The sequence below is a fragment of the Colossoma macropomum genome, unplaced genomic scaffold, assembly GCF_904425465.1.
Source record: "Colossoma macropomum unplaced genomic scaffold, Colossoma_macropomum, whole genome shotgun sequence".
NCBI classification, from domain to species: Eukaryota; Metazoa; Chordata; class Actinopteri; order Characiformes; family Serrasalmidae; genus Colossoma; species Colossoma macropomum.
This window is the reverse complement of record NW_023494792.1, coordinates 60,638,618-60,654,320: the sequence shown is the minus strand read 5'-3', so window position 1 is coordinate 60,654,320 and position 15,703 is coordinate 60,638,618. Positions and strand designations below refer to the sequence as shown.

At 40.6% G+C, this 15,703-nt stretch overlaps 1 protein-coding gene across 6 annotated transcripts in view; it reads right to left on the bottom strand.

Annotated features, from left to right (window-relative positions):
- sox5 (SRY-box transcription factor 5) overlaps positions 1-15,703 on the bottom strand; it is a 412,851-nt gene that overhangs the window by 91,410 nt on the left and 305,738 nt on the right. Inside the window, exon 1 of one of the 6 annotated variants that reach the window (XM_036577719.1) lies at positions 14,865-15,432. The exons of the other annotated variants lie outside the window; for them this stretch is intronic. Within the exon in view, the coding sequence (XP_036433612.1) occupies positions 14,865-14,946 (82 nt within the window). The 5' untranslated portion in view covers positions 14,947-15,432. Of the gene's footprint in view, positions 1-14,864; positions 15,433-15,703 lie in introns of those variants that run through there. 6 annotated transcript variants of the gene reach the window in all.

The following is a 15,703-nucleotide window of genomic DNA, read 5'->3' as shown; positions in this document are numbered from 1 at the left end:
GACATGAAGGGGCACAGTAAGATCTACAGTTATACAAACTCAAGCCGAGTTCATCTGCTTCGCTCTGGCTCAAATAAACCCTGCAGGAGTCGACGCTGACGACTTTACAGGTGCTTCTTAATGGCCTACCAACACTACTGCCCCGTGCACCACGGCTGCTTATTTCTATTATTAGTTATGCACTCACACTAGGCCAGCGGTGTCTAACTCAGCCACTGAAAAGGCCATATTAAAAATTCTCAACAAATTCATGGCCCAGAGAATGCCTATGCTTTTAAATTTTCTATTTTAAAGAACATTCTGCTATAACTCAAACTGGCCATTGTTATTTCCAAATATGGCAAAATATCAACGGAGAAATACAAGCACTTGTAGCAGACCTTGAAATATTACATGAAAAACTGTCCTACCTACCTATTTACTTGATCTAGATACCTGATATTATGTTGCAGGGCATGCTGGGGATTGTAGTGCAGGGCTTTGTGAAACTAAACTGGTGCCGAACTGAAACTAACTGCTAAATAGTAATAGAAAATTAAAATAATGCTGCCAGCCAGATAGAATTGTGTCGCGGGCCTTGTGTTTGACATATGGGCACTAGGCAATCCGTGATCGAGCACGTTTGACCCCCAAGTCTGAATCATTTGACACAGTTCAGCTACATTCGGGCACAGTGCACATCTAGTGTGATTGCTAACCGCCCGAGCATGGAACCCAAACATGATGTCAATGATGCGACTGTCCCACTTTCCAATTCATCTGAGGATATTTGGGCTAATAACGGGTCTGGATCTCACCGTATTGAAAAATGCACATTGTTGTTGGCAAGTAAAGCCGCAAATTCGTCCCTCAACATCAGCTGCCTGCGTAAAAACCTTATACATACAGCACAATTAACAGAAAATCACTAATGGATAAACCTACAAGGCGTCTGAGCGCCCAAAATGACTCCGAATAAGCCGCAAAGTAAGTATAATCATGAACTGTGCTGTGCTGTGCAAGGCGGGGCAATTGTGCTCGGGCCAAGAGCGTTAAGTGTGAGCGCAGGCCAGCGGGGGAGTGGGGAGGGGGGGACAATCGTGCTTGGGCATGGGACAAATCAGCCGAGTACACTCTCAATGTACGTGGGGTTCTGATGCTCCTTGGTGATTTTATTGCCTTCCAGATCAGCCACACTGGTCTTTTTCTCCCTCCTCCTCTTAGAAGATTACAGGCTGAATTACCGACTGTTTTGCACTAAACTCTGCTGCTCTGATCATTTCCGTGATCGTCTCCGTGGTTTTCCAGGCAGGTGCCACCTCGCAAAATGATGTTGGACTGCTGCCCCTTGACCTAAACATTAAAGATTTTCTGAATTGCGAAACAACAAACGGACGCTTTCGTAGAATCTGACATAAAAGTTAAAGCAGTTGCAGAACAAACACTGTTGATTGTTTTTGATAACTTTATCCAGTTTATATAGTAGGTCCAGGTAGTTGCTATGGTGTTCTTAGGTCCATGTGATGGTACCCAAGCTTGCTTAGGTGTTTCGAGGCTGTTGCTATAGTATCCCAGGTGGTTGCTAAGGTATTGCTAGCATACTTGTATGATGATAACACAAGAGGAGTGGCCTAAAACAAAAGTGATATATATATATTATATAAGAGGAATGACTGTTTCGGGATGTTGACCTTCCCCACCCATTCATTCCTAGGGAAAAAAAAATACATCTGAACGAATGCTGTGTGAACACTGCATGTCAGGAAAGCACAAGTAGTCTATTTGGGTATCGGCTCTACCATCCTGCAAAGTTTCATGGTTCTAGCTCGAAAGCTGCAGGAGGAATGGAGTTGCACATTTTTAACAGTAGAGTAATAATAAATAAGAAAGTAAAGAAACTTTTTTAGAAAGCTTTTTTTTTTAGAAAGTTCTGTCCTTAAAGATCTGGTGTTACACTCTGATAAAATACAGCCCACTGGAAAACCGCCTGTCCTGTGGACATTTTACTGTAAAGCAGACGTCCCCTGATAGACTAACCCAATCCAAATAGGGCTAAAGTTATCTTTTTTTGCCTTTCTGGGTTCCACCCATGCACTCTCTCCCTCCCTCTCTTTTGTAATGACTCGTTGATTGCCTGTAATCACATGGCTTTACGCCCTTACGGTGCTGCCAAAGGAGCAGATGCCCCGTGCATGACTACTGACATTTATACAACCTATTCAGCCAGACGCACAGCAACGTGAGAAGGAGAAATTCACACAGAAACATGTACATACATCAGCATTTAAAAATATGCATCAGCTTCATTTCATATGAGAGAAAGATTACACGCACGCACATATACACGTCTGGGGAAGTGAATAAAAACAGCAGGTGGCACCATTAGTAATTCTGCTGCAGCTCATAACACTGAACACCAACCTGAAGCTTTGGGACGGATACAGACTGCAGGCCCCAGGTGGGTCAAACACGCACAGGTTTGTTTTTGTACAATGCCAGGATGTGGGGTCATACATACGGCCTATGTGCATTGGATGTTGTATGTATTGCTGCTGTACAAAAATTATTATCATTATTTTTTAATCATTTTAAAATGCCAGCTGCCCATCACACTGTGTGAAAGTTTCATGATAAACTGACCAGCAGAACTGCCCCAAAACCACTTGGAAAAAAAATGTCTTCACAAGTTACCATTAGATCATCACCTACTGGATATTTATGTGATTTTTTAATTAATTAATTATTATTATATTTTTTTTGGATAGCAGATTTTTTTTTCCTTCAAAATGTTAAAAGTGCTTGATTATTCCCAAGTGTAAATAAAAAAAAATCCCATATTTTAATGTATATATAGTTACATATCCTCACACACACACACACACACACACATATATATATATATATATATATATATATATATTACAGTATGGTCCAAAAGTCTGAGATAACTAGTAAAAATGCTTAAATAATACACTAATTGAGTTTTTAAATAGAAATTATATTTTAATCTGAACAAAGAGTAGAAACTTTGACATATTAACATGAATTTCAGAATTAATATATAAGACTATATATATATATATATATATATATATATATATATATATATATATATAAGGATATAAAGGATAAATGTCTTAGCTCTGTTAAGGTAACACCATTTTATTACAAATAATTTTGTAATTATTTGTATTGTCCATTTACCACAACATAAAAAAATGACAAAAATAGGTATACAGGGCTTTGTTTCGACAGCAACTCCATTTTTTTTTCGCTTTTTACTTTTCTACATCATTCAAACACAGAAGCTGTCATTCATATTGTCTGAAAATTTCATGAATGATAGACTGACAGAAAAGCTCCAAAACTGCTTGGAATAAAAGCTCTTAGCATTAACTTACACTGAGGGTAAAGAAGGTTTTTGCGTCCTGCTGTAAACTTGCAATTGTGGAAATACTTATTTTTTCTGGACAGCAACAATATATATATATATATATATATGCAAGTACACATAATGTTCTGAGCCTAATCCTACGCCTGACCCTAATCTTAACCTCAGGAACCAAAGAGAAGTGTTTTGCAGCTTTTGTGATGAAAACTGTGCACAAAGTCAGGAGCACTTTGCTGGTCCTAACATTGTAGGTTAGATGTGACATTTTTGTCCTGAAAATGCATTTAAACAAACACACACACACACACACACACACACACACACACACACACACACACACACACACGCTCTCTCTCTCTCTTTCTCTCTCCTGCCCTCTTCTGCTCTCTCTTTTAGCTCCATTCAGCCAATCACCTTCAGTTGTGCTGTTGCCCCTGACAGCAGTCTCGCTGTAGCCCCAACAGGTGTTATTAGCCTTCATCTCTCTCTCTCTCTCTCTCTCTCTCTCTCTCTCTCTCTCTCTCTCTCTCTCTCTCTCTCTCTCCCTTCGTGTGTAACAATGACGGACGCTTTTAAGCCAGAGAGCTTTGACAAGTGAAAGGGCCGAACCAAATGGCCACTCGATTGGCCTCTCTCTCTCTCTCTCTCTCTCTCTCTCTCTCTCTCCTGCACCCTAATAGTTATTATTTTTATTTATTAACATGGCCACCATTGTCGGCGGTGACAGGCGCTCCACTTTAACTATTAATACAAATGGGTAAGGGCTCTGGTTTTATGACAGCTCACAGCAGGGATCGCATCGCTGCTTTATTGCCAAATGGAAGGCGCAGGAAGCCGACCCGCTGATGTATCTGCCTTTCATGCCACTTTTCCTCTGTCTCCCTCTCTCTTTCTTTCTCTCCTTCTTTTCTTTTGGCTTTTGTACAGGAAGAAACGCGGTGGCCTTGGAAGTCTTGAATTAACACGTAGCGCTAACTAACTCTGCCCCTCCGGCGCTTTACATCAGTGGACATTGATGTGGTGGGCTTTGTTCAGCTATCTGAAAGGCATGGTGTAATTTCGCGTAAATTGTCTCTGGCTTGTAACAAACGAAGAAAAGAGGGGACTCTTTCAAATCGATACCTCTGAGATGCCGTATTTTGATTTGAGTTGTGTGCATTGTCGTGTTTCTGAGAAAGAAAAACAGCTTTTACATTGTTTTCATGTCTTTCTTTTCCCATTTCTGCACACTGAAACAGAAACGGTGCAGACGCAAATCGAACCTGAATTAATATCAGTGTGATTGTATTGTAGTATGTGGGGTCATATTGCAAGAGTATGACTACAATAACAACTCCAGGCCTCTATGTTGTCTGGGAGTCTCACAGTGTTTCATAATGAGGTGCTAAGTAAGTGTGAACATAAAATTTGAGATTTTCTGCTCTTTAAAGCTTCTGAAGTCCGAAACTGCATTAAAACATGTTGTGTAACACATTTGTCACTTTACAAAAGATGAATTATCTCATAAATTATTAATGGAATTCTATGTGAAACACAAATTTGTGGTTGTTATTGTGCTTTATTGTCATTTTGCTGTAGATTTGCTTACATAACTATTTAAATGTACAACCCCAGTTCCAAAAAAGTGTAAAATGTAAATAAATGTAAATAAACAAACAGAATGCAATGATTAGTAAATCTCATAGACCCATATTTTATTCACAATAGAACATAAAACATATATCAGATGTTGAAAGTGGGACATTTTACCATTTCATGAAAAATATTACCTCATTTAGAGTTTGGTGGCAGCAACGCATCTCAAAATGAACCTTTTGATGATATTATGTACTGTAGATGGTGGGATTTTCACAGCCTTCGTAATTTAACAATGAGGAACATTTTTCTGAACGTGTTCCAGAATTTTTAGACCCAGTTTTTCGCAGATGAACCTCTGTCCATATTTGCTTCTGAGAGACTCCGCCTCTCTAAAATGCTCTTTTTATACTCAGTCATGTGAGTTAGTTGCAAATTGCTCCTCCAGCTGTTTTTTTATTAGTACCACTCACTTTTTCAGCCTTTTGTTGACCCTGTCCCAACTTTTCTGAGATGCGTTGCTGCCATCAAGTTCTAAATTAGTTCATGTTTTTCATGAAATTAGTAAAATGTCTCACTTTCAACATCTGGTATGTGTTCTATGTTCTATTGTCAATAAAATATGGGTCTAATCCCATATTTGTAAACCACTGCATTCTGTTTTTATTTACATTTGTTTACATTTTGCACTGCGTCCCAACTTTTTTGGAATTGGGGTTGTAATTATTTCTGCATAATTACTCACACTGGAGTCGATGCTGAGCATTGCATGGTGTCTGGTCACAACGTTTTACATACCGGCCACTAAAAATGCCCAGTCTGTTGCTTGAGTGACCACTCACCTATTAAGAATTATTTTTAAAGACCCCGTTCGGTCAGAGAGAGCACTCAAATTCGTTAACTGTAACCAATGCAATAAACTATACACTGCAAAATGTAAAATCTTGTCAAGCAAAATGATCTTAATTCTATTCGACATATCTAATATTTCTTTATTTTCTGTGGACTTATTATAGGGTTATTAAGCTTATTTCTAGTCATTTTACCATGTAAAATTATCTCACTATACTGGCAGATAATTTAGCTTGTTTTAAGCACATTTCTTAATATACTGAGCCTATTTTCACTTAATAAAATTACTTAAAACAGGTAAAAAATGTTTGGAAATAACTTAAATAATCTTAAATTAAGTTCACAACAATCTCAACAGGAGAAATATTAGATATATCGACTAGATTTAAGATCATTTTACTTGACAAGACACTATTTTTTGCAGTGTACCTGACATTTGAGTCACTGTGGTGGTCCAATCTGCTCAGATGGTTAACTTTGGCACCACTAATAATTAATAAAACTACACTATGCTTTGTTTTAGCACTGGTGACAGTTCTAAGGCTGAGACCACAGACTAAATGGGACTAGTCACAGACGAGCGTCCAGGTGAGTGGACAGTTCAGTGAGACATAGTCCAGCATCAGGGTATGTGCAGGATGAGTGACTGCGACAATAATAGGTGAATTATAGAGTATTACTGGGCTTCATTAGTGCTCTAGGAGGCCAGCAGCTGGCTACAGGTGGAGCCAAAATGCGCGGCCACCTGGCCGAAAGTGGCTCCGAAGCTGCCTTCACCGCACCGAAAACACTGCCCCGGCTAAAAGACTGCACAAACTCCCTCTTTTGGTCTCTCACATGCACATTCCCTCTCTCTCTCCTTCCCACAGTCACTACTGCGCTTCTATTTTTTGCCCAGAGCACTTCTCCCTCTGACTCAGCCTCAAACATCTCCAACTCTATTTTTCCTATTATCTCATATTTGCCAAAAAAAGAAAAAAGGAAAAAAGAGGTTCCTGGTGCTTGGACCCCTACCAGAAAAACGAGAAAACCCTGTAATGGGACGATTTGCGCAGTAATACAACGTATAATGGAGGCAGTGGTTACAGAGGGCGTTAGAAGTAAGAGAGAGAGACGGGCTGTGAGAAAAGAGAGGGAGGGATAGAGAAAGGAAAAGAGAGGGGAGGAGTGATGGGGGGAATGAACCAGGCCCTGGGAGGACAACAAAAGGTCCAGTGTGCGGGCGCCAGCTCCATGCGGGCGGGGAGGCCCAGAGGAAAGGCCCTGGCTCCTGGCTGAGGCCGGCCCAGCGCTGGCCCACTGAGACAGGCTCGCATTGAACACCGCTGGCACTAAGAGCACAGGTCAGCATTCAATAACCAATTATACATCAGCGATGGCAGTTTATCTAAGACTGGAGAAAGACAAGCGTCTCGCTGAAGCCTCGGGAGAACGGTGGGGTGGTGCTGCTACGTCACCGCAGGGCAGGACAGGGGCGGCGAAATACGTACTGGCAAAAATGGGCACTGCTGTGAGAAAATCTGACCTCAAAAATGGTCTTAACTTTCCAATCAGAGGTTCAAACTCACTGATTTGAATAATAATGACTCTAATATGCTTGTTCTGTGTTGCTCCACAAGTTTCAGATCCTTAAAATCGTCAAAATTTCCACATGATTAAATGAAAACGTAAACAAAGTCATTAGTGATTTAGTATGAAATGTCCAGTTTTAAAGAAGTCAGAATTGTTCACAGTGGTGGTGATAGGAACCAGACGTCCACCTCACAGAAAGTTATTACGTGAAATGGTCCTGCCGGATACCTGATACATTGTTTTGCAACACTTTTAAGATAATTTTCTTGTTTTTTAAAAAGGTAAACAGTGAATAAAATCGCTATTTTTGCATTGTAGACAAGATGACCCCACAATCGTAAAGATTTGATGCAAAAAAATTATGCAGGAATTCTGAAAAAGTGGTGGAATCCCCCTTTAAGCTGTTTTAAATGGGTCCAGAATGAGAAACAAAGCTGTATAGGATTGTGAAATGACCGAGAGAGCTGCATAATAGACATGCAGAATATACATACATTTCAAAAGTGAAACTTCAAGGCAAAAAAAAATGTAAATAGATAATTATAGCACATTGTTTATTGGTTAAAAACTTCCTATTTACAGAAAAATATTGATAAATATCTAAAGGTGCTTCTTTTGATATGTAAATCAAGTCATTATTGTATATAAAATAAGAAAAGCTGTTAATCTGGCAAGTGATTCCAATTTTTTGAGCAGGAACCGTACATAAAAATTTTATTCCAAGTATTTTGAAGCCTTTTTTTTTGGTCCATGAAATGTTCAGAGAATATAAACTGCAGTTGATGTTTTCAAAAGATGTAAACAATAATGTAAACGCTGTAATGCTGAACGGTCTTTGTTATTTAGTTGTAATAACTTCAATCAGCAATAATGTGAACTAAGTTGTAATATAAAAATACTGTATCTATACATATATATATCTCCCACACACACACTCAGAAAGACACGGCTTACACCAGAGACAACAGTCCAGCTGGGCTTTATGAACTCACACACACTCGCGCACACATAAACTCTCATAAAGCCGCTAATTAATTGCCGCCTTTGTGGCTGACACTCTGTTGTGTCTGCTCCTGCAGTCGGGATCAATAGAGTTAGAGTGTTAAATAAAAATAAGAAATCAGCCGCCGAGTTCGTGCGATTTTAAAAAGGAGAAAAAAAAAAAACAGCACGTTCAGTCAAAACAAACATTTTCCCCGTGCAGCGGGCGAGGCCCCTCGCCGAATGAAAAGATGATCATAATCGCACTTGATGATCAATTAATGCGCCACTGCGACTCGTCCAGAGACGCCGTTCAAAATTCCTTCTAAAGGCCCTTCAAACACCGCGGACCCGCTCCTGCCAGCCAGCGCGCCACGCAGAGGCTTCCAGACACGGTTTAGAGACGTACGGCTCGAGGAAAACGGAAAAAAAAAAAGGAGAAACAGACATGCAGACACACTTTGGGCTCTCGTCAAAAAGCTGCCACTCACGTCCGCGCAAGGTTAAAAGCTAAAAGTCCCTATTATGTGTGTTGATGGGGAAAAAAGGCAATGGTTGGCAACAGTTAGTGCAAACACACTCATCCACTGAAAATGTCTTCTTTTTTTCTCTCTGAGAGAGGCAGAGGGAGAGAGAGAGAGAGAGAGTGGTCAGTAAAAAAAAGGTCAGCAAGTTAAACGCTCCTTAGATCCTACCTTTGTCACCAGGGCAACAAGGACAATTTTCTGAAACAAAATAAAAGAGGAGAAAAACACCTTGTTTGGAAGGAAAAAAATGCTTTTATACTCTATTTTCCAGCTTTTTTTCCCCATAAACTCTATAAAAGACACTTATTACAGTAAAGGTGACATCATAAGGGAGCATAAAGGAAAAACCAAAGCAACGTGTCACTGCATAAAAACACACAGTGCAACTGAAAGAATGAAGCAATGTGTATATTTTCTGTAAGGGGCTGTTTTACAGTCCTCTTTTCCACCTCGTAGTAACACATATCAGAACTTTCAAATAAAAATGGGTAGCACTGTATTTGAGTGGTCCGTTGTAGATGATTAATAAACTCTTAACAGATTATCAGTAACACATCAATAACATAGCAGTGAAGTAGCAGCAGTGAAGCATCTGAACACAGTGAAGTTAATATCTTGTAGATGCTCTGTTGATTCATTACTTACATTAAGTAGAGCTACTGGCCCTAATCCTAACCCTAACCTTAACCTCAACCCAGAACCTAATCCCCACCCTGGCCATAATCCTAACCCTATCCTTAACCTCAACCCTAAACCTAATCCTAACCCTCAGCCTGGCCCTAATCCTAATCCTCACCTTAACCTCAACCCAAAACCTAATCGTCACCGTGGTCGTAATCCTAACCTTAACCTTAACCTCAACCCAAAGACTAATCCTAATTCTAACCTTAACCTTAATCTCAACCCAAAACCTAATCCTAACCCCCACCCTGGCCCTAATCCTAACCCTCACCTTAACCTCAACCCAAAACCTAATCCTAATCCTAACCCTGGCCCTAATCCTAACCCTCATATGTTTTTGACATGTTACTGAGAGTCTGTTGAGTGTTTGTTTCATGTTTAACCACTCAAAATAAAGTGTCACCTAAAAATGTGTTAAATCAATAAAGTCTTTTATTTAGAGTCTTTGATGCAGCTTTAGAGTTTTTCTCCAGCTGCTTCACGACACAGAAGACACATATCACCACGGTTGAGATCTTGTATCTCAATTTTTGTTGATTTCTATTTTTCTTTACATAATTTAAAAAGGCCAACTGCCTTTTATGCTGTGTCAACATTTCATAAAGAATGGAGCAAAAGAAGTGGTTTAAAATTGCTTTGAATGAAATCTGATTACATTAAAAGTTAAGAACATTTTCACTTCTCCTGTAAAGTTTCCATTCCGGAAGTGTCCCTACAGTGACGATATGCTGAGATATTGATGGCAGCTGAACTACCTGAAGGGAGTCAATGACGGTACCACTTTAAACACCTTAGAAAGCATTAATTAGCAGTTATAACACATAAATAAAACGGGCAGCAGTGGCTTGTTGTTTGCCAAACAGTGAGCCCACATTCATTTATACTGTTACACCCTTAAATTTCGCTGGTTGCTGATCTTACTTCATCTTCTCCATCACTCAGCATTGGAACTGTGACTTTCATCACACTCATGTCCATCACTGATGTTGTTATTAACATGTTATAACTGCTTATTAACACACAGACCTACTTAATAACCATAACAGACCCTTAATAAACCCTTTATAAGCATACTCGTGTAAAACGTGTTCATAAAACATTGGTTTTGGAAGCCAATTCAAGCACAGCGTCTTTGAAAAAAGTACCTACAACCAAACTAAGGCTTGTAAATATGATATTAAATGCTACTGAGGCTCTTCAGGTGTTGGGAGAAGCCCAGGCGAGCCGCGGAGAAACTTGTCCGTGGCCTGTTCCCATTGAGGAGTGGGTGAGATAATAAACGGGGAAAGTCATTTATCTCGAACTGGATTGTGCCCTTCGCTTTTCTGCATTCTTTCGCTGACAGATGGTGTTGTGGGTGCTTATGTCCAATTTGATTTGAACCAAAACGCGAGCCAAATTTATTCTGGCACTTCCCTCGCGCCGCCAAATTTACACTGCCAGATTGAAATAACTGTGCGCGGGGCATGACATTGTGAAAAAGAATGTGAACAGAATCGTCACGACATGTGAGAAAGTACGGGGGAAAATAAAGAAATTCTCCGAGGACGGCCAAGACGGAGCCGGCTGGTGTGGATGGGAGTAAAAAAGCGAGTGTAGACGTTTATATAGGAGGGGGAATGTTCTTTTCTTTCTCTCTCTCACTCTCTCTCTCTCTCTTTCTCTTCCTCTTCCTCTCTTTCTCTCTCTCACTTATAGATTGACACACTGGAAGAGGCCGGCAGCTCGGTATCAGCCGTCAAATTGTTATGACATTAGCATAAGTGGTTAGGTTTATTGACCGGGCCGCGATAAGCTATCGCGCGGCGGCTGCCGATAGGGCGCATTACGTATGTTATTTACATATATTGCAGCGCCGTATCTCGAGTACAATGTACTGATTACCCCTCGGCTAATATCATAAGTCCGCATGACTGCTGTGCATTAGACTTTGTATTGTCAACCAGCGCTTTGAATAGATAGCGCGTGTTAACAGTGCCTAAACACCGCATCGCTGTCCTTTGTGCTTTGTTGCTGAGGATTTATGGGAAAGGGTTAAGAGGCGAATAGCTAGCACTCCCTCCCCTCCCCCTCCCCACCCTCTCTCCCTCTCGTCGCCGCTCTTGTCGAAAGGCGCCCGGTTAAAGTAGGCCAAGGCATATTTGCGCTTCCTCGGCGCGCTCCGTAATGGAAAATGACACTTTCAATCTGTCTCGTGGCAATAACCCGTGTTGAGCGCGTCTGGAGCGCGCCGTCCAGTCAGCGCGGAGCTGTCATGGCCCGGGGCTCGCCGTCACCCGCTTTCACTGCGCCGCTGCTACATGACAACAAAAGAACACAATGTGTTTACCCCGGTCCCCTGATGCATTAACTCAGCACGGCGGAGAACAGACTCTCAGTGCGGACAGGAAGGAGGCGCTCGCATGTTTGTTTTTATACCTGGTCAGGGCATAATTTACGTCAAAAACAGCCATTAAGTACAAGTTATTCACTTTCCAGCGTCAGGATAAAAAACATTACACAGAAGCCTCAACAAATAATTACAGTATCTACTAAATAGATTCTTTTAGTATTCAGTGAGTCACTTTTGCATTACGTCCTTTTCAGGAGACTCACTTTCAGTCCCTCAAAGAATCTGCAAACACACCTCCAAAGTTCAGTCTTAGAAGCTGGTTGATCAGTTTCTGAAGTAATCAAACACATTCAGTGGTGTTGAGGTCTGGACTCTGGGGTGGTCAGTCCATCGTTCAGCTTCTTTGTTTGATGTGTCCGTCTCCTTTTCTCAGTGAGGTTCTTCTTGATCAGCCACACATCCTTTCAGACCCACAGCGCTGAGTCGTCTTCTCACAGTGGAAGGATGGACAGAAACACCTGTGGATGTTTTCAGATCTGAAGCAGCTTGATTTTCTCCTCTCTCTCAGAGATGAAAGCTTTAAGTGCTGTTTATCTGATGGGGGCAGTTTTGGGGTCTACCAGGTCTTCCAGGTGGTTGTTAGGAGCCCCGTTTTCTCTGTAGCTTTTAATCAGGTCTTGATGGATCTGATTTATATCTAATCTCCTCAGAAATATCGCCTGAAAAGTGAATAACTTGTATTTAATGGCTGTTTTGACTGGAAATTACTTTTATTTTTCTGTTGCCAGTTGAGTTTTCAAATTCATATCACTGTAAAATGAAACTGTCTATAATTATAGTTTAATATAATTAATATATATGTCATATAATTGACATATATTTTAATTTACCATTGTGCTAGGACCACTACCACACACTAGTCACCTCAACGTTCACACAAAGTTTGCTAAAAACAGGTTTGGATGAGGCAGAGTTGCCAGTCTGGGAGTGATCAGCTTGTGTTCAGTGTTAAAGTTGCTCTAAAAAGCATTAAGTGACTTTAAATTCATTTAAAACAGCTTGATTTTCTCCTCTCTCTCAAAGATGAAAGCTTTCAGTGCTGTTTATCTGATGGGGGCAGTTTTGGGGTCTACCAGCTCTTCCAGGTGGTTGTTAGGAGCCCAATTTTCTCTGTAGCTTTTAATCACTTTTTAAACTTCAGATTTGGAAGCTCCTGTCCTCACATCCAATCTGCTCAGAAACATCTCCAGAAAAATGAGTAACTTGTACTTAATAGACGTTTTGACTGGTCATTAAATAAATAAAGGCTCTCTGCCTTGTATGTAGTATTGTATATTCATACAGACCTATGTGTACATATTGACAAGCGCTCTGACTGAAAATAAATAAATAAAAAAAGGAAAAAAAAAATTGCTGAAGCCCACAAAAGAGGACGGGGTGTCCGTTAGCGTCCCAATCACTGCGTGTCATGTTGAAGTGTGCCCGGGCTTTTGTGAAGGCAGCTGTCACACTCACCCACACGTGCATCCCTGACATGCTAAAGCTATTTTGCATTTTGAAGGCGAATAAAAAAAAAAAAAAATGAAATAAAAACATAAATTAAAAAAAAGCAGCAAGCCTGGCCCGGCCATCTTTATCTTAACCTCCTGTCACAATAGAACGCCTATGGCAGGCGAACACTGTTATTAGTCGTTTAATGAAACGGCTCCTCTGTCTCCAGCTCGGCTGTGACAGCTCAACATTGTTTATCATTTCACAATTTGTTTCGCGTTCGCAGACCCTGTTTTCTTCCCCTTTTTTTTTTCAGAGGGGGGTGTTATTTTCTATTGTGACATGCAAAATTACACACGCGGGCACGCAGGTCCGCACCATCACAGAAACAAGCAAATTGGTCTTACTTTACCTACCATTAAGGAGAGCTAGAAAACGGAGCTTTCTTACACGCACACACACTGCAGCTCACGTTGGAGCCGAGCGCTCTCTCTCCGCTCGCCGGGAGCACTTGAATCGCTCTCTTTTTGCTTAAGAATGGCTCTTATTGTCTGGGCTCAGTTTGCTCCCAGATACTGCGGCCCATGTGAGAGCCATTACGTGATTGTTAACAGCGCTAAAATTGCACTGGCAATGGCCCGCGAGCCCATTGCTGGCCTGACCCTGTCCACCCCACCCCGGCCTGGCCCGGCCTCGTCCAAAGTGGCCTAGGATTGAGTCACCGGTCCTTCACGTACACTGTCAGAGGTCGTAAATGTACCCTCAAAGGCACAACAAACAAGATTTCACTGATTTTTTTCAGAATTTCTGCATAGTTCAGAGACTTTTGTTCACAGTGGTGGTGATAGGAACCAGACGTCCACCTCTAAAAGCTCCCTCACAGAATGTTTTTACAATGGAAGGGTTATAAATACACTGAATGATGTCTGAGACACTGTTTTAGAATAGTTTTGAGAAATTTTGGTCTAAAGTGCATTGTAAAAATCCATTCATGGTGGAGGGATACATGCAGGGTGTTGTGAGGCAAAATAGTCCCCCCAAAAAACATATTTTTTTCATATTTATCACTATTTTACCATCATTAACATCCCATATTCAACTCAGAAGACATGTAGGTGGTTTTGGGTAGTAAATAAAGTATTTGTGTTGACCCCTGGTTCCTATCACCACCACTGAGTCAGTAACGCTCACATCAAACCACTCCGAATAACTCTGTTTACATCCCAACCACTGAATTGTAGAGGAGTTCCCATTTGAATGAGTTTTAAAGGGACACTGCACTCATATTCCCAGAGGAAAGGTGCATAATTATACCATTTAAGATTTAATATATAGAAATATTTCTATATTAATATAGAAAAATAAAAAGACAAGCTGTGTGGATTTTCATCAACTTAAATGCAACTTATATATGACTACAATATTTGACTGCACTGGAATATGATACAATGATGTTCCCTAACTAAAGGTACTGAAGACGTACCTTTAAGGTTCCACCCCAGAGTCCACCCCATGTCTTCTTCTTCTGCTGTGGAACTACTAGGAGCTAGTAGGGTGCTCTGCATTCACATGCCTTCAAGTTCGATTGCTTGATAAGACGGTCATGGGAATAACTCTGCGGTCGTTAACCTTATTGTTAACCACCGGCCGGCCATCTGAGCCACGCTGGAACGCAGAACAGTGGCACAGCGCAACTTTCTGTCTTCCCTCTGCAATGAAGGAGAAGCGTCTACTGCAGGCCCTTCATTAAACATCTAGAGTCTAGACAACAAGTCTAGAGCTTTCACTGGCATTTTGCTGCATTATTTACATGTCATTCCGAATCAACAGGTATTGTATTAGCTATTGTTTTCATTTCTTTCATGTGTCACAAATATAAAGGAGGCTGTATGCAGCACAATAACACTCCATCAGATTTACATCATAATAAAATATTTCCGCCTCTGCTTACGAACACAAATGTGGTACAGATCGAAAGCTTAGATTCCCCACTTTCAACTCAACTTCTTCTCTTCTTTCAATGAGTTATGATTGAGATTTAATTAATTAATTAATTAATGCATCATTGTGCTAAATAGAGCACACTTAACTATGCAGTAGACCCTACTGCAGTAGAACACAAATGAGTGTGGCTCTAGTACACTCTTCAAAAAGATGGTTCTTCAAGGGTTCTTTAGTAAAGACAATGGTTTTATATAGAACCACGAGTGCTCAAAAAACTATCTGCATGCTTTAATTAATTCTTTGCATGGTGAAATGGTTCTTCAGATTGATGAGGAATGTGTTGTGTATGGTTCTCTATAGAACCATGGTTCACTAATT